Raw genomic sequence first — 26499 nt, forward strand, 5'->3', positions numbered from 1 at the left:
ACGCTTTGATGTGAAGTGGTAGCTGTCAAATCTATTCCACAATTTTGTATCTTAATGTCTAATTAGTATTCCAAGATCCTTTGTCGCATAAGCAGTTTGTCAGCGTTGTCAAACACCCTTCACTGTGTGAGTTGTCCTTGGCATATGGGCAAATCAAAATTTGATGAAGCATCCAATCAACACGCATCAGTGGGAGTCTGCCAGTGCTAAGGTGTCCGTGTCATGGCGTGTCATAATTTCATTTATAATCTTTGGTGCAGGCGTGGATCGCATCATGGAAAACAGCAAGGCCAAAAACACAATGATGCTCCTGGCCCTGGTCTGTATGAGCTTGGCTGCATGCCTGCTCCAAGGAGAGAAAGTTGGATGGCGGTGTGAATTCTCATCTCCCACATAGTGGCTTGAAAAGGCAGGGGAAACTGGCATAGCGAGGTTGGAAAGGAATACAAGGTGGCTGATGAGTGTAAAGATTCCCACCAAGCTTCGTTTAAGCATCATATACAAAGGTAGTTCATTACTATCCTATGTTTTGTTAGAATAACAACCGTCTCCTACTGACAGGGCCGTCAGTTTTTTTCCCCAAAAAGTCAAATTTGAATTAATTATAAATGAACAAAAACTTCCAAGATGCTGTAAACCGTTTCCTAAAACATCTGTAGGATACATGTCTGCATATAAATCCTGCTTTTGACTCGTACTCCATGTCTCCTCTAACTTGCTGGGGTGGGTTATGAGCAAGACGAGTGCTGTTGTGGACAGTGGATGGGTGGGAATGCTTGCAGACACAATAAAGAACAAATTTAGTTTTAGTATTCAAAACGGACATCCTACACAGGCCCACAACATCACACAACAACAACAACACACAAAAAAACAAAAAAAAAAGTGTCATATTTAACACTAAAATATTTAGTTGAGAAGCCTATATCAGAAGGCCAGGTGATAAGCATGTCCATGCCTGCTTACATACATATATACATATGTTCTTACATAAACCTATACATATTCCTGCATGCATACATATATACATACACACACCAACTACATTTACATCTGCATACAAAATATATACACACATACCCACATTTATGTATATGTACACATACCCATGCAAAACTCTTCCATTTAAAAAAATAAATAAATAAAGAACCAAATCTGCAGATTTCTTTAAAGCCTAACTGTGACTGACTCTGCTCCATAGACAGGAGATGTACTTTTCCGTGGATGTCAGTGTCCCATGAGTCAAGCTTCTGGAGGAGGAAGCTGGAGAAGGGCAGCAGTACTTCAGTAAAAGCTGGCATGCTCTCTTGCTGTCCCTAAAGTGTCTCTCTTCAGCATCACTCAGTGTCAGGGCTCATCTTACAATGTCTTGTTCTCTTTATTGTTCCTCCCCTCTACAGTGTCAGTTGTCTGCAGGCTTCTTTCAGAGGTCACATGAAGAATGGCATTGCGTTTTATTGTGTTGGGTGGGCTGACATCCACAGGTAGATGGAAGGGAAGAGGTGATGGACTAAAGCAACCATAAAGAAAGTTTAGCCTTATTGTTTGGAAGAAGCTTCCAGTCATCTAAACCAGCAGTTCTCAAACTTTCTGAGCCATGACCCCCAAGATTACATATGTTTGTGTTTGCGACCCCCACACAACGACTAAGGGATTAATTGTGTGATATATTTAATCCTGCAGCATCCTCTAAAAGTAAGGTTGGAAAACAGTCAGAATCTTCATAAATAAGGAGGATGAAATGGTTTTTGTTGGATTTGGTTCACCGCTGTGACAAACAAATCCTCTAACTATGGGAACCTACATGCCTAATAAGGAGATAATGCCAGATTCATCTCTGCATTAGTGGTATAATTTTGACTGTCCTGGTAAAAATGCCAAATTTATTAGATAAATGTGGGTTCTAAATTTCATCCGTTTATCTGGCCACCCCCTGAAATGATCTCCCGACCCTCCGTTTCAGAACCAGTGATTTAAGCAGTTGCCTTAATAGTTTTCTCAGCTTGATAAGGACTAAAAGGATGACCCTCCTGAAACAACAACACGTATTTTCTTTAATTAATCAGTACATTGCTTTTCCTCTTTATGGGTTTGCTTAGTTAAATCCAGGTTTTGCCCCATTAGTCATGTTTTGATTTTGCCTTTTTTTCCCCCTAAAGCTTGCAGTGTCATTCTCCGTATAAAGAATAGATGATGACCTTCAACTTTATAGTCTTTTTAGATGATTTAGAAACAAAACTTTTGTACTGCGGGGACTTCAGCTGCAGCTGTAGCTGACTTTAAGCAGCAGTTGTTGCAACTGCAAAGCTACTTATGCTAACGATGCTAAATTAACTGTTGTCAAATAACATGATGCTAAATCGCTCTCATGCATGAAATGCATCTTCCACCAAGGCTAGTGCTCCTTTTCTTAATTTTGACAACACAATTCAGTCATGCACTGTCTTCATCTGCACCAGGTTTAATAAAACTCACCTTTGTGGTTTTTCTGTTATTTAGTTACATATTACATAAACCAAAAAATGGCATCATTATCCAGTTGAGCCATCATTTGGATAAACTGCTGCCTTAATTGCAGGTTTTCTGGCTACGATGCTAGAAGAACTGACTTCTTCTTTATTTGCCGTCTTGTTTTTAGATGATGAAACATGCGTGGGACAGCTACAGACAGTACGGCTGGGGTCACAACGAACTGAAGCCCATCGCTAAGAAAGGACACTCCACAAATATCTTCGGTAAGTACGACACTGCTTCTCTCTCCGCTGTCCGTGCCCGTCGGCAGTCTGTCCACACAGTTGTTAATCACACAAAATGCACGCGTGACTGCACACACTCGGCCCTGTTATCAGACACATTTACACACACACACACACACACACACACACACACACACACACACACACACACACACACACTGTTTTTTTCTCTTCTTGTGTACAAGGTTATGTGATAACGCCTCCAGCAGGATACACATCACATGTTTGTGAACATCAGCAGAAAAAAAAGATTACACACGTCACTGACATGCAGGTCGGGAAAAATAAGTAAGAAAGCAAAAGTTAATGGATCCAGTTCACTGACAGGTGTTGTTTCATTCAACAGTTCTGAGCTTGTTGGTTTCTAATGATTTAGTTTCTAATATGGTTAAAAACATTGAAATGTTGACCGTTTAGGCTCCTCATAAACAGTTAAATCCTTCTGTTAAAGTTAAAGGATCTGGTGCAGAAGTAGATATATTCAGCTAATCAGAATTTAACGGTAACTTCCAACAATCGCACTGTTCTGCCGAGTTCCCCTTTTGAGAAATGGAACAAACTCTCTTCCTTCACAGCAGTGTCTCTTGCACTTCCACATAATCCCAGGATCAATCCTCGCTAAGCTGTGTTTAGCTATGTTCAGTTGCAAAAGAGCAAAGAGAGCCTCTGGTCAACAATTGATCCTTTTTTTTTCCCTGTTCTGTAATTAAAAGATCAATAAATGTACAATCTTTCCAAAGTCGATAGCTGTGTTTACACAGAGCCAATTTATTCAGATTAAATTAAATCAAAGTCTGACAACTCAATTAGATCAGACTGATCCATCTGATTAGTCTGATGTGATTGAGGTGTTGACGTGACACATCCTGCTAATACATAATGTTGGGAGACAGTTGTGATGAATACAAACACTAATAACTATGAAGAAGCCCTACATTGCCCTACCAGGAGGCTGGTGAGGTGTTTTTCAGATTCCAGTCAGGAGGGAGATTCCTGTTTGTACGGAGTTGTTGCCATTGGCAGCGACCTTTAATTCCCCTGAGATGTCGATCTGGTGCAGCATTTCGTCTGAGATTTAAGTTGAAGAGGCTGCGGCCACTATGACGACGATACAGATCACACTGCAAACTGTGCAGGAGGGATGTGGCACTCTTTCTTTTTGACTTGAGAAAAAATACATTCTAAAATGGATTAACTTGTTCCTTTTTTTTTTATTTTTTTATTTTTTATTTTTTATTTTTATAAAAGATCACATTTCTCACACAAAGTCTAAATATGATCTGGTGGTAACTTTACTCCAGATTATTTATTCATCCTTTTATAAACTTGCATGAAGAACTTGACCCTTTTTTCTTTTTTACCTAAGACTTACTGATGCCCTCGACAATTTCCCATGATCAATATCTTACCATCTACTGACATTTTCCAGACATTTATGTCCCATCTGGAATGCTTAAAATCCAGCTGGAAACATAGTGCCCATATTGTGACTATATGGCAAACCCACTCTGAGTGATCCATGATAACACCATAATTTCTCTTTTATTTTGTTATGGCAGCTATGTTGCAAAGAGATCTGTCTTTTAATCCATGAAGTATGATGAAGCAACATCCTGTCAAACCTTGTATCAATTGATTAGTTTAAATTTATGCTTATATTTAATCAGGAGGTGCCAAAGATCAACAAGTGATAGGAAATCTCTGTCTGTCTGAGAAGAACTAAAATAACGTTTCTTTATGCCTGGAAGATGTTTTCGGTGCACCGTGATGCCGAAAAAGGGTTTAGTTGGTTCTGGTAGCGTAAACACCGCTAGATAGCAAAAGAAGAAACAAACAAAAACAGCAGGAGGTAAAAGTGTAAATATGTTAAAGCCAATTTCTTTTCTCCTGCAAGCAGAGGAACGAGGGAATGATATGCAGATGAGAAAAGGCTACTTTCTAAAAAATACTGTTGGTAATCATTTCTGTTTGGGTTTTTCAGGACCGATTCTTACATTCATTTTACACTAATTTTGCCTCATAGCCTGAAACCTGAGTCTGTCCTAAATATATTAAGTTAATGATAACTGAGCTTAAAGGTTTGGCTGCTACATGTAGTTTTACATTTGGAACAAAAGTCCACCACCAGGCTCCACCTGGGTGGCTTAGAGTTTTAATATGTTACCTTGTAACGCAGGGATCCTCAATCCTGGTTCTCCAGAGCCGGCGTCCTGCAGGTTTTCCCAGTGTCCCTGCTGGAACTGACCTGACTCAGACCAGCTCTGCACATGTCTGCTAAATCCAGACTGATTTGAATCAGGTGATTTTCAGCAGGGACACTAGGAAAGTCTGCAGGACACCGAACCTCGAGGACCAGATCAAGGATCCCTGACGTAACCGTCATGGTTGAACATATACATTGAACAGTAGGGCTGGGCGATATGACGATACATATCGTTTGGACGATAGAAAATGTCTATGGTTCAAATTATGCTCTTTTGTTTACGCCACCATAAAGGTGCTTTACTGCAATATTTTACGTCAAGATACGCTTTACGGCAATATAACAACAAACACGGAGGAAGACGGTAGCAGACATGTTTCAGAGCAGGATAATTCACTAAAAGATGACCAGCCAACCCAAACCGATGAGCTTGTTCCTAAAAGAGGTGGAATTTCTGTTGCATGGATGCGGTTTGGATATTAAAAGACCGACGTGGAACCGACAACAGACTAGCTCACAGTCCCAACAACGGACTCCAACACTAACTTATTTTATTACCTGCACAAGAATCAGGATAAAGAATACAGAATAAAGAAAAGAGTCAACGAGCAAAAGTCATAAAAGCAGCGTCAAGTGGAGGCGAAAGTTCATCATAAACTCCAGACCCAAACGCTGCAACAGGTATTTACCTGTGAAACGTCATACGGCCATAGTTCCCCCAGATGGAAGGAGATCACTGCTGCTGTTGCCTAGCAACATCTGATACATAACTGATGACTGACACAAAATTACACAAACAATTTTATATCGTGTATATCGCAATGGGGATATAAGATGAGTTATATAGTGATATGAGGTTTCGGTCATTCGGCCAGCCGTAGAGAACAGTGTTTACATATAGTCTACATGTTGTCTCTTTTTGTCATCAGGGACACATCTGAGTGAGATAACAGAGTTGCTGGGATTAGTTGTTCACCTTTTCCAGGCCAGCTTCGCCTTCATCTCACTTTCAGCTGCTCTGTGTTTAGCCGGTGACGTACCAAAGCTTTTCAGGGAATCTTAATGTCAGCGCTGCAAAGGGACGGTAACAGTCAAGCAAGCAGGGAGACATTTTAACACTGAGCTGGTGATCATTATAAAGCAGCCTACAGCAGATTGAGATGGTGAATGCTTTGAAAACACGCTTTCAGAGCTGCCGCCAACAAACCGATGGCTTTGTGGGAATTACACTCGGCCGCTTTTGTATGTCTTTTGTATGCAGTCTGGGATTCTGGACATGACTTAGTCTGCAAAAAAAAAAAACAACCCTGTAATTATTATCTGAAATACTCACATTCTTGCTGCTGGTATTACTGTGTGTTTTCATCGTGTGTGGCGTTCCAGCTGCCACGCTGGCTTATGTAAAAACATCCCTCCATTGTTGGTAATGGCCCTCAAATGAGCTCTTAGTGTACATTTATTCACATGAAGCTGTTACTGCTTTTTTTTTTCCCTTTGTGTGCTTGTGTATATGTGTCTGATGCTGCTGGATGTGTGTGTGTGTGCTGCATATAAATGCATAATTATGAGGTTTTAGTTTCCAGTTAGTGGTAAGGCAGTCAGAGGAGTGTGTGCTGCTTTCATGAGCTGCCTGATTGATGCTGTTTATGTGTGTGTTTCCATTCGTTGGTGTTCCTGTTGGTTGATAGTTCATATGGAATGTGTCCTTTTGTTTTTCTGTGTCTGCGTATGCCTCTTTGTAATAAATGAGTGTGAGGATGTGCAGGTTATTAGTTACAGGGTGGTCAGTGAAGACACAAGGCAATGTGGTGCATTCGCCACAAAACACACTTTATTATTGATGAGGGGTATCCTGTCTTCATTTGGAACTCGGCTGCATTGATTGTGTGTGTGTGTGTGTGTGTGTGTGTGTGTGTGTGTGTGTGTGTGTTTATATAACAGAAAAGAAAAGAGGGCGATATATATTCTAAATGCAGCAGACCGCTTCTGTATACATAACTCTTATCAGCATTGACAGCTGGTACCACGGGGACACACACACTCAGAAAAGCCGAGTGAATGGAAACGCCGTGAGTTGTGGCTTTAAATCACATCGATATTTTGTCACTGTAAGTGAAACCGATGCGGTATGCATTGATTATAAAGCCTCTCAGACAGAAATCGCATTTATGTTTGCATGAATTTAACTTGTAGAACCTAGTGGACCGGAGGGAAATGTGTGTAGTCTAGTGATGAACCCGTCGTCTTACCACTCAGCGTCAATCTGGCCAGAGAGACGAGGAGAAGCCTGGATGGTAACAAACGGACTGTTGCTCTTATTGTTCGGCTCCGATAACGTGGAGGTCAGCGTCTGAGCCCGGCTTGTTTTGTCCCTTTTTTTATGCTGTGGTGAATGAGTTAAGCTGACATGGAGCACAGAAGCAAACGCAGCCATTTGTCTGTAAGTCTACGTGACCCGTGGTAGTGTAAAGCATGCGCAGTGAAAGCCGGCATAGTCCCCTTCATAGTCCAAATCCACTTTAAGCCTTAGATGATAACAGCATAGATTGTTCTCTGACTAAAAGCGAAGCCTGGTTTGGTTTGTTCTGTTCTGGGCGTGATGAGCTCAGTGAGGGAGAAAACAACAACAATCTGATTATGTCTTTGCTGACTTCTGTTACTGCAGGCAAATCTGACCTCTATTTTTTGTCCTATTATGTATGGAAGATGGGTTTTTTTTTTTTTTGTTTTTTTTTTTTTTTAAAAGCAGCCTTGGTCTGAGTTTTCTGATTTCATCCAATTTGTGTCGCTGAAGTGAGACAGACGTCACAGTTCTGCACCGTCTCCAACTTGATGCATGTAGTGTCCATAATACTGCAAACACAGCGTGCTGGGCGTGACATCATGTCGCCTGCTGATCAGGTGGGTTATGGATTGTTCTCACTGGAGTCTGTTGGTGGTCGCATTTATATTTTAAAGTGAAAAACTTTATAAAAACTTGTGGACCTCAGAAGAAAATGGAAAAAAAACGTATTTTCTGGGAGAAACGGACAATATTTCTTAAATCTCAGGATAAAAATCCAGATTAGAGATGGGTTGCCCAGGGTAACACCTCCTGTTAAGACCACAATGACACTTGTCGCACTGTGGTATTAATAGCAACCTGCAGGGAAAGCAACTGTTGTTTTTCTTTTTATCATGATTCAGAGAGCATGAACTGACATATCTTCAACATGTAGTAGATTCAACTCGACCATCAGACACCAAGTGGCCAAGTTTGCTTTGTGGAACTTTAATACATTCAACTAAGCTGCCACCCAACCCCCTTTTTTATTTTTAATTATTTTTTTTATTTTATTTTCATACCTAAGTCAAGGAGGTTATGTTTTTGCTGGTATTTGTTTGTTTGTTCGCAGCTTTATGCAGAAACTATTGAACAGATTTTGTAGATTTGATCTGATCACCATCTGTATGTAGAAGTTTCTTTGAAGGATTCTTTTTTTTTTTAAAAAAAAAGGATTTATTGATTGATTGATTTATTCATTTCTTTTCAAAAGATTTTATGTCATTGTGGGAAAGGATCATTTTTCAAGAATATATGCATAAAACAAAAATGGCTCTGGAATCCCAGGAAAATTCTGGTCTTTCCTGTCCTCTCCACCCCAACCAGTGGAGGCAGATGGCTGCCCTCCCTGAGCCGGGTTCTGCCGGAGGTTTTCTTCCTGTTAAAAGGGAGTTTTTTCCTTCCCACTGTCGCCTCATGCAGCTCAGGATGGGGGATTGGATTGAAGTCGTGATTTGATGGAATCAGTTGGTTCCTATTATAGGCATCATGTTAAGCTATGTATGAATTGGCTTGAAATGATGTGTATGTAAAGTGCCCCGTGACCGCATTGTTGTGAAGTGGCTCTACTACAGGTGTCAAACTCCAGTCCCCAAGGACCGTTATCCTGAGGGTTTTTGTTGTCTCCACACTCCAACACACCTGACCAAAACTTAAAAAAAGGTAGACAAGAAGCTGCTGGATGCATTTGATTCGAATCAGCTGCGTTGGTAAAGCGAAAAAAAAACAACACAAACCTACCAGATACCGGCTCTTGACGTTTGGAGTTTGACACCAAGCTGAATTGAATACCATCCAGAGCAGGAAAAACATAGAAGATCTTTGGTATTTTCATCACTGCAAGAGAACAAATTAAGATATAAACATGCAACAAACTCCACAATATAGCCAAAACCCTGGACTCACCCTAAATGAATCTATGAATCTAGTAGTGTATTCATATAAAATTAATGTAGGACGAGAATATAGGCTTGAAAAAAATCACAATATGGGTGGAAATAAGCTGCTTTGTGGGGGTCTGCAGTCTCAGTGCTTTTTTTTCCCCCAACATATTGCTTGGAATATGCACCTGCCTATTGCATGTGTTGTGGTGGAGAGGAGGACATTGCCTTCACTGTCCTCCTCTGCTTTGGCCTCATTGTTTCATCATTAGACTCAGACATGTTCGCCTGCCATATGTTTTCCACAGCAGTCAAAGCCTCACACACTAGTCCTCTGCATCCTGGACAATAAGCAATCATTGTCGCAGGAGCTGCGATCTCAACGCGATGCAACAGTTTGGCTGTTACCCAACTGTGTGTATTCTCCATAGGATAGATGGAGAGTTTGGAGTGTGGGATCCTTACTTTTACTTTTAAAGTTTCACAAATGATCCACTTTGACTTGTGAAGAAAATTTTCAACCTAATCTGTGATATTTATGGAGGACTTAGATATGATAATTCCTCACACAGTTGGGTTTACATTCATGGAGCATCCTGCACATGCTCAGACCAGTGCCGGGAGTCGGATTCATTTAGTAAAAGCTGATAAAACTAAATAGCAATTAGTCATATCAGATGCGTGCTCGTGGTGTGGCTAGCGTGTTGTGCTGCTTTTGCTGACCTCCATATGACCAGTGCTCTGTCATTAGTAATTGATCACATCCAGCAACTCATCAGGATCAGTAGCATTTTTCCCCTCGGTCATCACTTTGTTTGGATTTCATTTCAGGCTTTGGACGACCTTATTAAAGCAATTTCTGGATGTAACACATGTGGGAATCTGCTGGTAAATCAGAGACCTGTCCTACATACGCTGCTCCTCTTTTTCGTTTCCCTGAAACCTGCAGCCTGTTGATTCTAATCTGAGCTTGTTCATGGTGAGTCTTTCGTCTTCCAGGCGCATGATTATCTCCTATGGGATACTTTGAGTTGCTCTTGGAAAATGATATCACACAGAGCCTGGAGCAGAAGGAGGTGGAGGTGACGTAAAACTCAGAGGAAGTTTAAACACCTTGATCCACTGTCAGCCTCGTTCTGCAGGGACGATGCTCTATATTCATCTAATGAATAGATGAATAATCTTTCTTTACTGACGTTGTTTGTCCGTACAGCTGCTCAGTCTTCAGTTTTTACCTGCTCCTGAGGTCACGTGAAAACCTGGACCAGAGCAATCCTGTTAACTGTTAGTGATGCAAGAACCAGCTGGGTTCAGGGACAACTTTAGGTTCTGTTTGGCTCACGTCTCATCCAGAATGTCAGAGTATTGGATCAGACGCTGCTTAGATTTCCTGCTTTTTTGATCAATACAACCTAAGGCGTGTAATCTACTTTAGAGATTCTGGATATTCAGTCCTACTTACAATCTCTGCAGGGTTTAGTTGGCTGTTGGAATAACCATGAAGTTGTGTAGCTTTCCTTTCTGTCTCCCGGCGTTAAGCTCATGTTGCAGTATGTTTGGCTCCTGGGGTGAGACAGTACATTGCATTGTGGAGATGTTGATGCGCCTGTGGGTGACGAGCAGAAACTTGGACTTACCAAAGCAAAATAAGAGAAATGACATATTTTGTTTAGGGGTATAAAGGAGTCCATATATAGCTGCATTGCTATATGGACTGGTTAAGCAGACCAACCCGATAATGCAGCTGATGATTCGTGTTGTGAGCATCAGCAGGGTAGAACTTTGCTCCTGCACCAGAAAGCAGTTCAAACTGTTTTTATGAGTTTTATCCCCTGAACTGAGGGGAAACTCTGGGTTCTCCATGTCTAGAGGAGAGGAAATTCTTACCCTGAGACTGTTACCATGGTAACTGACTCCTTAAAGCGAACCTCCTCGCTGGTAGGTTTACTACAAAGACACCCTGAAGCAGCTGCCTGTGCCAACAACTTTCCAGAGATTTAGAAGCTGAATTAAAACAAAGTGATTCCTGTAGGGAGAAGATTTCCTGAAACTTCCTGATAAAAAATGTTGTCACACGGTACATCTATTATGTGCATTTCTACAAGGATGAGAAACCGCACCAAACAACTTCTACATCCGGGACACGACGTGGCAGCAGAGTTTCACATTAGGGCAATTTAAGGAAATGGCCGTTTTGAACATGCAATGTTGCTGATTCAGCAAAGAAGCACAAGAGATTAAAAGAAAGAAAGAGACAAAACAAGAGTCGTCGTCAGATCATCTTTTGCTGGCTAGAGAGAGTTAACAGATCAGGTAGGATGCAAGATGGATGCTGAATTAGCCGTTGATAGGGGACATGTGACGGGAAAAGGGCAAAGGTTCTGTCATGTATCAACTGTGTAAGGTGGCGTTGATTAAACCAACAAATAGCAGCCCAGTTTCCTGTTAGGCTCAGAGTGGGATGAACCTGGACCTGGCCTTGGATACAGAGAGCTGTTGCCACAGATCCTTTGTCTCTACATGGAGTAGTCAGATGGTTGGCTGATAGGATGAAATAGTTTTAAGAAAACATTTGGGGAAAAACAGGACTGACTTGTGGATTTTGGTTTTAGTCTAAATCCATGAACTGCAACCAAATCAATCTTCCATGTTTCAAAGCAGTAAAATGTCATTTCTCTGTCAGGTTGCTCAGTAATGGTTTATGTATTTAAACACACATGAAGAATATGTTTGTGACCCGGGACCGTAACGTTTCAGTCATTTGCAACTTTCACCACAGGGACACATATTTATCTTGCACATACCTGCACATGTGTACTTCATATTGTTCTGTAACAGGTAGCTTTTATTTATTTATTTTTTTACCTCTTTTTTTTTTTTCTTTGCTGCCTCACTGTTCATTCAGGCGCTGGTATCATGGCTGTCCTGTGGTGGTGCATGCTGTGCTACGCTCCATCACCTTAATGTGCAAGTTTTAATAGGAAATACAGCTTTTGCTTTGGTTCACGTCTAGATGATGCCTTATGGATTTCCAGATGTACATAGTTGTATTTCAGTTTTGTTAAAAAAAAAAAAAAAAAACAAACAAAAAAAGTTGAATCAGATTTGTTCTTTTATTACATTAAAATTTTGTAGTTTTTCTAACTTCTGCTAACGGATTGAGGTTGGGATGAAAGAGAATTTTGTTGGACTGATGCAGCTTTAAGTCCACCGCAGGAGTGATTGCCCATTTCTTGCATGTCCATCCATGTCCATCAGCCTCCTGGTTAACCGGTGAGGTTATGGTCTGTTGGTTCATGTCTGCTAAACCATTGAAATAATTGTTTTTTCAACACGGCTTTCTTTTTAAACAAAAAGCAGACCGGCTCACATCAGGACCACACACAGACTGACTTATAGGTAGCGGTGTTGGTTGCAGTGAAGGTGATGCTTGTTGGATCATTTTTGCCTGAGGGGTCGAGGCTGCTTCCTGCTTTAGAGAGGCTGAAGGAGGGAGAATGGAAAGCAGAGATCATGGTTTGGGAGGACGTGGACAGAAATATATCTGACCCTCCACTAAGCCGCCATACTTCGTAGTTACTGTTGCTCTGCTTGGCAAGCTGTGCAGTGTGAGCAGCTCAGGGTGATGATAGTTTAAGATTTGCTGGTTGAAAGTCTGTGATTTTTATCAACAAAAGCAGGGAGCTTATCCTCGGATTGCCATCTGTCTTTATTGCATGTCTGTACACAGTTGAAGAAAAATACCTCCATTGTGGCGTTTTGTGTTTTTCATTTATTTATTTATTTTTCCTGTTGGTAAACGGTTGGTGTATTTACTTTTTTTTCTTATAAGTAGAAAATAATCCGCCTGGAATCAGATGCCTTTTGTCCAGTATGGCAATATCGTTTGATATTATTTTGTTTTATTTATTTATTAGTTTTTGTCTTTTTTTTTGTTCTTACTATTTATTTTTCTTGTTGGGGGTGACTCATTCTAGAAGAACAGCCTGGAATCAAATGAGTTTTTAGTACTTTTTTTGAAAAAAAATTTTCAATTAAATTTTTATCCAGACTTTTAATTATAATTTTATTTAATATTTAATTTGATCCTAATTTTTTTTTATTCTGTTTTCTTTTAATTTATTTACTTTTGATGCATAATTTTCCTTATTTGTTTTTTGTTTTTTTTTAATAATCAAAATTTATGAACAGGATTTTTATAAGCATCATTCCATGTACAATTAGTGAATTCTATTTGCCTAATTCCTCTAAGTGAACAGTGAAGTAATCCAGAACTGTCACTGCTGGTAAGCTTTTGAGATAGCTTATGAGAAGCTTATGAGATTATACTCCATGAGAAGCAAGAACTCTTGAGGCTGCAAGAACAAGGAAAAAAAAACCTTTGTTGTCTGATCAGATCATACGCCACAAGATGAGGCGATGTCTGTTTTTATGTGCAATAAACCCGAATATTTGATATTTAACGAGAAACTTTGTCGGGTTGTGCCCATGGCCGTGTCTGTGTGTTTAAATCTCACATGTTGTAAACATGTTTGTACTTTCTCACCACCTTGATGAGCTGTTTAATTAAAACAACTTATTTAACCTGCATTTTCCGTGTTAACCATGTCCAACTAAAATCTCCGACCAATCACATGATATTTACTGGAGCCCCACGAGAAATCAGTTCCATCCCCTGATGTGTCGAGCACGGTTTTTAACCACGTCTTTTTTGGGGCCTTGAGAACAAGAAAACTGTTCTCGCTTCTCTCGCAGGTAGCAAGTTTTAAAGGTAGAGTATGTAAGATTTTCAATATATTCAAAATAAATTAACTAACAAAATTACTACAATCATAATTAGATAGTTTTTTGAACATGTAGGTTCCAGTCTGTCCATATTTGATGCGTTATTAAATTACAAGTTTAATTAATGACAAATGACAAAAAGCACTTTTTTTTTTTTTTTACTGGTAGGCAAACATTTAAGAAGGGTCTTTGTCATTAATTAAACTTGTAATTAGGGCTGGGCGATATGACCTTTTAGTAATATCCCAATATTTTTATGGCATGTCACGATATACGATATATATCTCGATATTTACCTTAGCCTTGAATTAATGCTGTGGTGCAGACAATCACATCAGTAAGATGATTTTGTGTTTATATTAAAACATAATTGTTCATTTTAAACATTCATGCCAAAAGGATGGAATTGTAACAAAGCAAATTGATCAGAACCATATTTATTGAACAGTTAAAGCAGTGGCAGAAACATGTCATTTTAAAACAAAGTGCCTTTACATGATGTAATAAATGCAACGTATGGAAATAGGTGCTCTAGGGGGTGACTTTTCAAATGATGAAATAAATTTGTGGTACTACTACCTTTTGTGGCGACACTTTTGTGCCATACTTTGCGTACGACAGTTGTTTGGTCAACATCTTCGCTCTGGTATCCAAACCACCGCCAGATGATGGATCCTGTACTGTTTTTCTTCTATTCTTTATTGCCACTGAAACAGGCTATCATTTTGAAGAATTATTTTGAATACCATTAAAACCACATAAATCAGCTTTGTCCTTTTTTTTTTAAATGTTAGATCATCAAATTTAACCAAAGGATTCTTATGTTTTGTGGAATAGCTAGCTGCATGTTCAACCCTCCTCCTTTTTCTGGGCTTGGGATTGCACAGTGACCCAAAAGAGACACTTTGACAGAGATACATTTATGTTTTTTTAATTAGTGTAGTTTTCTTACTTTTAGTTTAGTCTTTTTTTTAGTTTTAGCTTGCTTTGGGTTGAACTATTATAAGGCTTTGCTTTATGGATACGTTTCTGAGTTGTTGTGTATTTTTTTAATCGCAGAATTTAGTGTAGAAATCAGTCTTATAATACAGGCAGAATGTCCTCGTATCGTTTCCAATAAACGGCTTCAGCCAGTTTTTAATTCAGGGTTTGATTCCCACTGCTTTCTGTACTTTCTAGAGACATGAGCTAGATAAACATGCTTGTGTCACACACACACTGGATGTGACAGAGGCTGTGAATGTAATCAAATAGAATTAATTATTCTTGCGTGACGTGAAAAACTTTGTAATTTACGTCCCACTCTGTAATCCAGAGCGGGATCAGTGGCGGATTTGGCTGTTCATTGTGACTGTAGGTGGAGTCGTGCAGGTGTCCTCTCTGCTCCTCTGACTGGCTGCAGCTGCAGCCGGAGCGACTTTAGGACGGGGAGAGACTCTCCTTCTGACAATAACTTTACAATATGCGCTTTAAAGTCAGTCGCCAAAACACCAGGAAAGTCTCCAATAATTCCTGTAAAAGTTGCTAGATTTGTCGCTAGTCGCTTTTCACAAAAAAAGTCGCCAGATTTAGCGAGAAAGTGGCTGCACGCTGCCTCTCATGGCGTAGCACGTAGCTCACGTTATGTACGTAACGAGGTGCGGTTGCTTTAACTCTCTGTGCAAAGCGGTGCAGAGTCGAGGAGGAGGGAGAAAACCCCGCCCACAGCTAAAAACGCCTGCGTGACAACAGGATACTCGAATATGACGAATATAGGCATTTTCTATATCGCACAGGGGACTAGCCACGATATATCGAGTATATTTGATATATCACCCAGCCCTACATGTAATTTAATAACACATCAAATATGGACAGACTGGAACCTACATGTTTTAAAAAACTATCTAATTATGATTGTAGTTATTTTTTTAGTTAATTTATTTTGAAAATATTGAAAACCTTACATACTCCACCTTTAATTTGCAACACAAAAAAACAACGCTGTCATGTGGGGCGTCACCTGTTTCTGCTGGACAGAATTCACCTTAGTATCATCGTCCCACAGAGCATCTCTAGCCACGTTTCCACTGAGAAGTTTTTTATCCAGTCAGTATTAAAATGTGTTTGAGAGGATGGTTTAAACCAGTGGTTTCCAAACTTTTTCTGTATGTCGAGCTCCCCTACCCCCTCCCATTGCATGAACCAAAGAAACATACTAAGAAATACGTCTTTAGTTTTAGTAGCTGTATTGTAGGTAACTATAATTAAAACCGTGTCAGTATTATCCATTCTTCTGCTTCAGTGTGAAACATTTTAAACCAGGAATCTCTACTAACTACTTCAGGTGAGTAGAGTTTTCTATGAGATGAAGCTGCTTTAGCAAAAAAACTTTGCTATATGTGATAGTATATAGCACTTATATTAGATGTTAATCTAATATAAGTGCTATCTACACACTTATATTAGATGTTAATCTTTCAGTGCATGCAAAAGACTATGGTCTCATTATTATCCCCCATTGATTGTCATTACTGGTCAAGCAGGGACAGATATGCTCCATCATAGTTTGTTCTCTTTTTTTTATTACTTAAAGTCTCTCTTGTAGTTTATCATAATTTCATATGAGTACTTTTACAAATTCATCCAGTGTAAAAACTTCCCAAGTTTTATTTAGCCTTGCAGCGCCCCCCCTGTGATAACTCTGGGCCCCCCTAGGGGGGTCCGCCCCCCAGTTTGGGCACCACTGGTTTAAACATAAGTGTGTATGCCTCATTCTGAACGTTTCGTGGTGGATGTTGTCTCTGCCTGGGCTTGAACATAACAAGTTTTCAGAGTATTTGTTGGTAACTGAAAGAGCTAAGGATTATTGAGCATTTCAGCAGTCTAAAGGCTCAAAATTAAATAAAAAAGAAAACCTCTCTTTTTCCTGACAAGTCCACAATGCACATGACAGACATTATGATCGTACTAAATCTGATCGGATCACTTTACCTAGCCTCCCTTTAAACCCGTCAGCTGGAACTTCCATCTCACACTGTTATGCTGTTCTAGATGACCTTATTAATGTCTCGAAATCATTCATACTTGGTGTTTGTCCATTTCTATATTACCTCGGTTGTATAAAAAGAGGAGTAAATTGAATTTTGCCCCAACAAAGCTTCAAATGCCATTCAGAACTGTGTGTGGGTTTCTCTTACTGTTTCCTCTCAGAATCACCCTCCTGTTGGGGCTGCCGGTGCCACACTGGACCACAGGAAACAGCAGGATTTGCCTGTTTTGAAATGCTGCAGGAATGTGCAAAAATCCTTCAAGGAGCTGAATAAATGAGGGCATTATGGGAGAATAAAAAGTGAAGCAAAACAAACGCAATGAAAAAGCTTTAAGATTTTTGGGTTCTCCCTCCCCCCCTTTGTTTGCTGCCAGATATGTGGCCACATGATGGTGAGCCACAGCGGGAGCCTGAAGTCATGGCATTGGATCATTTTATGGGACACTGAAATATTTACAGCCTTTCATGGTGATAGTTAGGTTTACTGGAGGAATCTTGTTCTCCAGTACTGTGCAGGGAGCTTCAGTAGGAAGCTGTGAATGTTTATGTGGTAGATGGTACCTGGCTCTGCTTGTCCTCAGGGTTTTGAATATACATGCTAGTGAAACTCGAAGGCACATCTTTTGATGAAATATGTGCCTGAAAGCTCACTTTCTATGCAAGTTCTCCTATTGTTTGAGCTTTATCTCTTTATATGGATGTGTAAGATGCATACTCATACAAGCACTGTGCAGGATATTAAAGAATAAAGACTAATATGTAAGGCAAGTCTGCATTTGTCTAGTATTGTCACATGTCTGTCTGGACCGTCAACTTACTAAAAATCCTCCTGGAAGCATTCGGGATAATTCTGCAGCTCTCCTGCCAGCTGCTTGGACCATTAATACATTTAATGCCAGATCAGATGGAGCCAGTTTTATATTTACTATGTGAAAATGTGGGAGGATGATGATGAAATCACCATCGCTGCTTGATGGCTTCATTCCCTCCTGACTGCAAAATATCTCCAATGCACATGTGAAAAAAAAAAAAAACAATGCTTCAGTGTTGAAAAGGACACACGATACACACTCAAGTTACCTACATTTGAGATGATCTTAGATATCAAGCATTTAGAGGAAAGTTTGCGGTGATGTTCTTTGGAAAAAAGTCAGCCTTCTTCTTCGCAGTATCTATATAATTTCTCATGGCTGTTTTAAATTCTTTCTAATCAAGAGGTTAAAACAACAAAATCACACAAACTCTCTGATGAAAGGATTTGTTTTTTTTAGTCAAGACTACCAGCCTGTAATCTCCAAAAATACATTTGCATAATGTTCGCATTATTACAAATTCTGTTCTGGTACTTAATATGACAAAAATCTTTTCTGATCAAAGCAGTACTCTCCTCTCTGGTTTTCTGGTCTGTTTGTGAGCAGTGGAATGCTGGATTGTCTCATAGTTTTGTTGGTGTCTGTGTTCAGTTGGACATATTGATACTAATAAGATCCATCGAAATTTGGCTCTGAAAATCAGAACCCCTCCTTTGTGCTTCAACTTCCCATCATACATCCTCTTCCCAAGCTACACTGGGCACAGTCAACGACAGAGTTATTAGTTTCATTGTCTTTGCATGGATGAGGGAAAGCCATCGAATGACTTCACCGTTGAACCCATGCTGACAGCTTTGACTTTGGCGCCAGGCCTGGAAACAGGCAATCAGGCTGGAGTTTAGCCAGGGAGCTCATGTTGAGCGGAAGGCCCAGTCAGACCAGTCGCTCTCTGAAGCTAAAAGCAGAATACAGCAGATGCTCAGTTCTGCTGCCAAATAAGTTGGTAACCAGTTATCATGCAATCAGACTGGTCTGAATTGGCCTGGGGAGTTAAGTTGGCTTTGTTTAGAGCCGCTTGGCTTTTTACAAAACGATCTAGAGTGTCACATTGGACCCCAGACCACAGAGGAGACAGACTTCTACAAAACTGTAGCGCTCTGGTACTGTTAGTGTGGATACTTTGAGATCAGTCTGAATACAGAAGAACTGCAGTCGTTATTTATAAGAAAGAAGCTGTTTCTGTGACTTAAAAAGAGCAAAGTTTTCTGTTTTACTTGATAACATTGTTCGTGGGGTTTACTGTGGCAACAGCTTTCTGTATCCAAGGCCAGGTCCAGGTTCATCCCACTCTGAGCCTAAAAGGACACTGGGTTGCTATTGGTTGGTTTAATCAACGTCACCTTACACAGTTGAAGACACATAACAAAACCTTAGCCTTTTTCCCGTCACGTGCCCCCAATCAACGGCTTATTCAGCATCCATCTTGCATCCTACCTGAATGTTACACAGCTGTTGAGTCCCAGTCCTGAGCTCCCTTCACTTTGTGGATGTGGAAATTCTCTTTATTTCACTGTTCCACATAACTTTGAGTTCTACTGTTGTTGTTTTTTTTGTTTTTTTTTGTAATTTAATTTTACCAAACATTGACGGGATTGCCGTCATTCAAAACTTGTTCCACAAAGGTGAAGGCTCTCCAGCATCCTTCCTGTTATCAGTTACTGTGAAGCAACTAGTTGCCAGCAGAAACATCATCCATACAGTAATTATCCACCGAGAAGCTTGTAACAACTTGCTTAGTGAAATCCAGGTGCTGGCTTATTTGTTTTGGACGGGCAGTATAGTTTCTCCTGCAGATATTATTTACCTTTCTGTGCACAAGCTGCCTTGGCATAGAAGCTGACAGCTGAGCTGACACACTGGATGTAAAAATGCTGCTTCCAGGATTATAAACTGTGTTCATGACCACGTCTCCTCCTGCAAAGTGGTATCAGGTCATTTCAGAGACATGTCTTATTACAGATTAGAAAAATACAAAGTACATGCTTCAAATTCTCTTTTATCGCAGCATGTCTGTCATTCCTGCAGTTAACAATAGAGGTGTGTGTGTGTTAGGGTGATACACTCATAATAACATAATAATGTCAGCAGCAGTGTATTTGTAGAAATTGGTGTCCCAGTTAGTCTGAGTAATACCCAGACCTCGTAGTGGATGTATTTCATGATATGAAAGGACAAGAAAACTGTAGTATTCCCATTTTAATCATGTTTGAGGAGTTTCAGATTACTTTTTCATATGGATGTGAATCTAATAACTCATGATTCAGTTCGATGACCATTTTTGAGGTGACTATTTGATTCAGAATATCTCGATTTAAACAGATTTTTGATTCATCATTATTACAGTGGGTAACATAAGGTGCTAATTTCCCAATGTCATTCCTCTATAAGCGAAAGAGAACTGAGAAATTATTTGGGCTGATTCGATTTACATTGCGACATGTTTAAAACTTTTTCTGCTTGTCATTTCAATTAGTAAAACAAACAACCCAGTAGCCAGACCATCATTCTGCTGGTATAATGCCCAAGAAGACAAGTAAAAATATCAATAACAATAAAAATGACAAAAATCGTATAATGGATCATTTATATATATATTTTTAAAAATGATTCTTAAATAAAAATATCAATTTTAAAACTGTGAAGCAAACCCCCCCCCCCAAATTCGATTCCCTATCTCTACTTTTTCAGCATTTCTTTAGTCTGTGATGAAACGGTGAAATATTACAGAGAAACATCTAGAAAAGATGCAAAGACTCCTCGTGCACACCGACGCCATCCACACCGCCTTCTGCACCCATTTTACCCAAAACCAAATCCAGGAGAATTTATACATTAGACTGGATAAAACAGCAACCGACTCAGACCTGAATCCCGCAGCTCTCCGTCATTTCCCGTTTGGAGAGAGCTTCCAGTTTACAAGACCAGAAGATCGCAGCCTGAGTAACGGCTTTATGCTTTGAGCTCCAACCAAACTGGTTCATTGGCCAACATGGAGGGTGTGAGTTCAGTTCAAGGAAAAGGAAGCACACACGATGGGGGATGGGATGTCTGTGATCCCGCAAGGCTTTGGTGATAATGCCCCATATAGATAAACCTCATTCTGGACAATTTGTTTCAGATAAGCAGACTCTAGCAACCCTAAACCTACCTCTTAGAAGTGCCAGTTCAGCTTCATGTGATGCAGTCGGTGTTTGTATGAAACGCTGCAGAGCTCAGAGATTCTGGGAAAACCAGCTGCAGCAAACAGCGACCGAAATCCTCTCCGTGGAGCGATAAGCAAACCGGTGGCAGGTAAAGGCAGGTGTGAGGCAGATAAACAGGGAAAAAAAGAGCATTTTTGTTGAGGAAGAAGGCTTACCCAGTATGAACTGATGGGTGAAAAATACATGCACAGAAGGGCAGAGGAGTATCTACGCATCAGGGTTCGGATGGAGCGATCAGGGGACGATTAGGAATAACACAGACAGACAGTGATGAATGAGAACAAACAGATGGCTGTGTGGAAAAAGAGGCTGATGGAGAGACGGAGGGAGGGATGGAGTGGGGAGACTTCAGGTGTGACCACAAGGTTATTCCCAAATTTGTCAAGGTTGTTAAAACATGGCGGCTTTTTAATAAAGACATGCAGACTGAGATCCTCCTCAGTCTGGATGTCTGAAGTGGAGCTCCAACATGGAGACGGTGGGAAGTTACGTTTAGAGCCTAGTTGTCACAAATAGCAGAAGTAAATATATTTCCTTTAGGTTGAAACATCCAAGACCAGCTAAAAGATATGAATATGAGCAAAAATGATTTTTTAAATGAAGAAGTCTTGTTCTAGAGTCTCACTCCAAAGGCCTTTTTACACCAAGGCTGATGCAAAATAAACGGCATGAAATTGCGAAGAACTGAGGTGAAATATTGCTGCTTTTGTCTGTGTGATGCAAATGTGCAAATGAATTATGAAGATTTTAAAACAAACTCGCAAGGTGGCAAAAGCAAATATGAGAAAAGAAAAGAAGATGGCACCGGGTACATCTTATTCTGGGAAAGAGAAGAGAATTTGGGTTAAAAAAAAATAAAAAGGAAAAACATCTTTCTTTATGCACAAAATATGTACCAAAACCAACCTGAAGCTGTGGGATATGAACTGAGGTACGGACCGTACCTAGACTTCCTGCACTCTTCCACGTAGACGTTATGAACCTCAGTGTTTCCAGTTATTTTAAAATTAATTTCATTCAATAAATCAAAACAGATTTTAAAATCTGAACATATCTTTAAATGAAACTTGAATGAAAGCAGGAGCAGCAGAAGTAAAGTTTTATGTTATCTGCCCTCTTATCACCCAGCCCTCAGTACCGTATACAGGTAGATGTCAGAAAATTAGAATATTATGAAAAAGTTCAATATTTTTGTCACTCCTTGCACAATGTGAAACCTATATATTTTTTAGATTCATTACACATAAAGTGAAACATTTCTGACATTTATTTCTTGAAATTATGATTGTGATTTATGGATAATGAAAACCCAAAACGTAGTGTCTCAGAAAATTAGAATATTGGGAAAAACTTCAATCTTAGAAAGTCATGGTGTCACACCCTAATCAACTAATTAACTCAAAATACCTGCAAAGGTATCCTAAACCTTTAAATGGTCTCTCAGTCTGGGTCAGATGGCTCCACAATCATGGGGAAGACTGCTGACTGGACAGATGTCCAGGAGACGATCTTTGACCCTCCATATGGAGGGAAAGCCAAAAAAGGTCATTTCTAACGAGGCTGGTTGTTCACACAGTGCTGGATCCAAGCGTATTAATGGAAAGTTGAGAGGAAGGAAAAGGTGCACCAGCAAAAGGCAGAACCGCGGCCTTGAGAGGATTGCCAGTCAACATCCATTCAAGGATTTGGAGAGCTTCACAAGGAGTGGACTGAAGCTGGACTCAGCGCATCAAGAGCCGCTACACACAGAAAGGATCCTAGACATGGACTACAAATGTCCCATTCCTCATGTCAAGCCACTCCTGAACCAGAGACGACGACAGAAGCATCTCACCTGGGCTAAGGAGGAAAAGGACTGGACTGTTTCACAGATGGAAGCAGATTCTGCATTTCATTTGGAAACCAAGGTCCCAGAGTCTGGAGGAAGAGTGGAGAGGCCCAGAATCCATGTTGCTGGAAGTCCAGTGTGAAGTTTCCACAGTCTGTGATGATTTGGGAGCCATGTCATCTGCTGGTGTTGATCCACTGTGTTTTCTGAAGTGGACAGTCAACACAGCATCTACCAGGACATTTTAGAGCACTTCATGCTTCCTTCTGCTGACAAGCTTTATGTAGATGCTGATTTTATTTTCCAGCAGGACTTGGCACCTGCCTACACGGCCAAAGGTACCAGAAGCTGCTTCAATGACCACGGTGTTACTGATTGGCCAACAAACTCACCTGATCTGAACCCCATAGAGAGTCTGTCAAGAGGAAGATGAAACACCAGACCCAACTATGTAGACGACCTGAAGGCTGCTATCTAAGCAACCTGGGCTTCCATTACACCTGAGCAGCGCCACACTCCGATCGCTTCCATTGCCACGCCGCGTTGATGCAGTAATTCATGCAAAATGAAGCCCAACCAGGTACTGAGTGCATGGAAATGAAAATACTTTTCAGAAGCCTGACATTTCTGTTTAAAATATCCTTTTTTCCCCCCATTGATCTTCCATAATATTCTAATTTTCTGAGACACTGCATTTTGGGTTTTCATTACATATCAACCACAATTATCAACATTTCAAGAAATAAATGTGTGAAATGTTTCACTCTGTGTAATGAATCTCTATAATATATATTTTTCACATTCTGAAATGAGTGACAAAAAATATTGAACTTTTTCATCATATTCTAGTTTTCTGAGATGTACCTGTATAAACAGTTATGAACATGTGCGACAAATCCGTGTTGCATCTGCCTTCTAAATTCAGCCCCGAATACCGTGAAGGCCACTTTGCCAGTGTTCTGCATGAAAGTGCAGGTAGACACACAGCGGTGTGCTGGAAGACGGATGAAAGTTGTCCTTTTGTTTTCCCTGGAAAAACCTGCCTGAAAATGTGTAAAAATGAGATGAGACGACTCTGCATGGCGGAGTCTGTAACGTCCAGATCTGCTGCAAATGCTGAAAAGAATCTGAATTTTCTTTCTCTTTTCTATTTGAGCTGCTTGTTTGGATAATAAGTGGATAATAAGTTGCAGCTTAGCAAGCCCTCTGCCAAACGGGGAACTGCTCTCCCAGCGTGCTTTTATCAGTAACAAATGTTGGATTATGAGAGTTTGATGTTTTTAATCAATACTTTTAAATCAATGTCAGGCGATGTTGTGAAACAACACAGTAGATTTTCACAAATCCTGGAGGAACTAAAGGAGATGGTTTTGTGCCCCGTGTAGCGTTGTCCCCTTGACTCGAACTTTGGGGACTAAATCTGTAGGTGGAATAAAGTCCCACATTTCCAATGATGTTGCATGTTGCTATGGTAACCCAGGCAGGACATTTAGATTTCAACTTTCAGCAGATGCTTTTATACAAAGAGGAAGAAAATAATTTCAGCCAAGCTTCTGTGCCTTCATTTGACCCGTAACGTTTGTTCTGGACACGACCTGCACGGTGGTGTCGCGTTGCACTCAGGAGCTGCTGCTCTCAGCCTTCACGTGGCAGCCGTTTCCTCTGCTTTAATCATTTTTGACTGGCGTCAGTGACGTCACTGCGTCACAAATGCCTCCAGCGTACCTGTGGGTGCATGTGACAGACGGGAGGGAGATAGGGGGTTGCGTGGTGCAGGAGAGGGGCTCAGCTCCACCAGCAGTCAGGCCAATCTGTTAAGATCCGGCAGACGGCCAGGGCATCTTGCTATCAGCTACGCCTTCCTGACTGCAGCGTATTTATAGAGAGATTTAGAGGTTCCTGTCTATGATGATAATAAGAGTGCAGCTCCTGCACAAAGCGGGGCGCTCTCCTCTCTGAACGGAGCCTGAGATAAGCAGGGACGGTGGACGTGCACGCTGTAGCTGATAGAAATGAGGAAGGACTTAAAGAGGAGTGCTGCTGACTGAAACAGTCTAAATATTTAGTTCATAGATGTGCAATCAGATGGATCTACAGATGATCTGACGACGTCTTCACGTCTCCTAACTCCTTCGTTTGATCAAAGCTTATTAGATTGAAGACATTATAATCTGTTGAGACATTACTAGTTTAAAAAATGACTCATTTTTCTGAACATCCGAATATGTTCTCTCCTGAATATCATCATGCAGTTCACAACTCTTCCTTCACTCCCGTGATTCCTCTGCGGGATTGTCTCTGATGGATTTGCATGCAGTTCCAGGTTTAATTCTGCATATAAACGTCTCTCTGAGGACGTTTTCTGCTCTCTGACGGAACAAATGAATCTAAGTTTGCGGTTTCTCTTGTTTGTCTTGTGCAGGTAACTCTCAACTGGGAGCTTCCATCGTGGATGCTTTAGACACGCTGTACATCATGGGTCTCCATGAGGAGTTCAAGGACGGCCAGGAGTGGATTGAGCAGAATCTGGACTTCAGTGTGGTGCGTAGCAGCTTTCCTCCTTTTATTTATATGAAATATGTGGGAGAGAACTTGCAGAATTTTGTTTTAATAAAACAGTCACAAAGTTGACATCGGTGCAGCTTTAGAGTTGGATTTTCTGATTTGGAGATGACAGACTCTGTAGTGGAGCACAAAGAAAGACTTCAGTCCTTATTTTTGGTCTGAATGAGAGCTGGAAGGGCTGCATTTGATGTAATTAGGACATAAATAAAACATATCAGCATAATACATCTCTAATTTTAATAAATCCCTTGTTCGTCTCCCCTCTCTGCTGAGGCCTTTCCCCGTTGAGTTCAACTCGTTCTGCTTTGTTTCCAACAAGTCATTCTGCTCCACACGTTGCCCCAAAAGGGATTCAAACCTTCCACCAATGAGCCGATCTTCGCCAGTCAAATAAAAATAAACCCAGAAGCTCCAAACATGCAGCCAGATTCACGTTCCTTTATCTCAGCGGTGTTTCTGCAGCTTTTGCAGTAGTGGGTCCTACATTGTGGAACTCATTAGCCTTGGAGGTACGTTCTGCAAATAGCCTTTTATTACATAAAACTGGTCTAAAGACCCACCTGTTCCTCCCCCCAGCCTTCGGCTGAGCAGAGCTCATTATTTCATTATTTTTTAATCGTTTTTTTCCCACTTTTATTCTTTTATCTTTAAGTTCTTTTAGTGTATATTATTTAGCGTGCTTTATTTTATGTGTATATCCTGCTGAAAAACACTCTGGCTGGTCGTTGGCCTTTAAAATGTGCGATATAAATAAAGCTGACATTGATTCTTTACCCCTCAGTAAACGGTTGAAATGGCACACGTTGTCTTTTCCATCTAGAAAGGATTTTAAAGTCGAGTCATATTAAAGAGTTGTGCATCCAGTTATCTTGTATGAATGAACCAGGAATAAAACAGAAGCCTGATGGAGTAGTGTCGTAATGACACTAAACCATTCCTCTCCGGCATCCATATTCGCTGTTTGTTGCTTGTTCTCCCCATGCATGCATCGCTCCACCGGCTAAGTAAAAGGAAAAAAAAACACATGCATGTTTGGCAGATCAGTGATTCTGC

General features: G+C 40.5%; 1 protein-coding gene across 2 annotated transcripts in view; it reads left to right on the forward strand.

The window, feature by feature from the left end:
• The window catches only part of man1a2 (mannosidase, alpha, class 1A, member 2), a 155418-nt gene that overhangs the window by 47328 nt on the left and 81591 nt on the right, over positions 1–26499 (forward strand). For both annotated transcript variants that reach the window (XM_079254609.1, XM_079254608.1), the window contains exons 4-5: positions 2639–2735; positions 25304–25422. In XM_079254609.1, coding sequence (XP_079110735.1) covers positions 2639–2735; positions 25304–25422 — 216 coding nt within the window. The remainder of the gene's footprint in view (positions 1–2638; positions 2736–25303; positions 25423–26499) is intronic.

The sequence above is a fragment of the Telmatherina bonti genome (genome assembly GCF_933228915.1).
Source record: "Telmatherina bonti genome assembly, chromosome: 15".
Lineage (NCBI taxonomy): Eukaryota > Metazoa > Chordata > Actinopteri > Atheriniformes > Telmatherinidae > Telmatherina > Telmatherina bonti.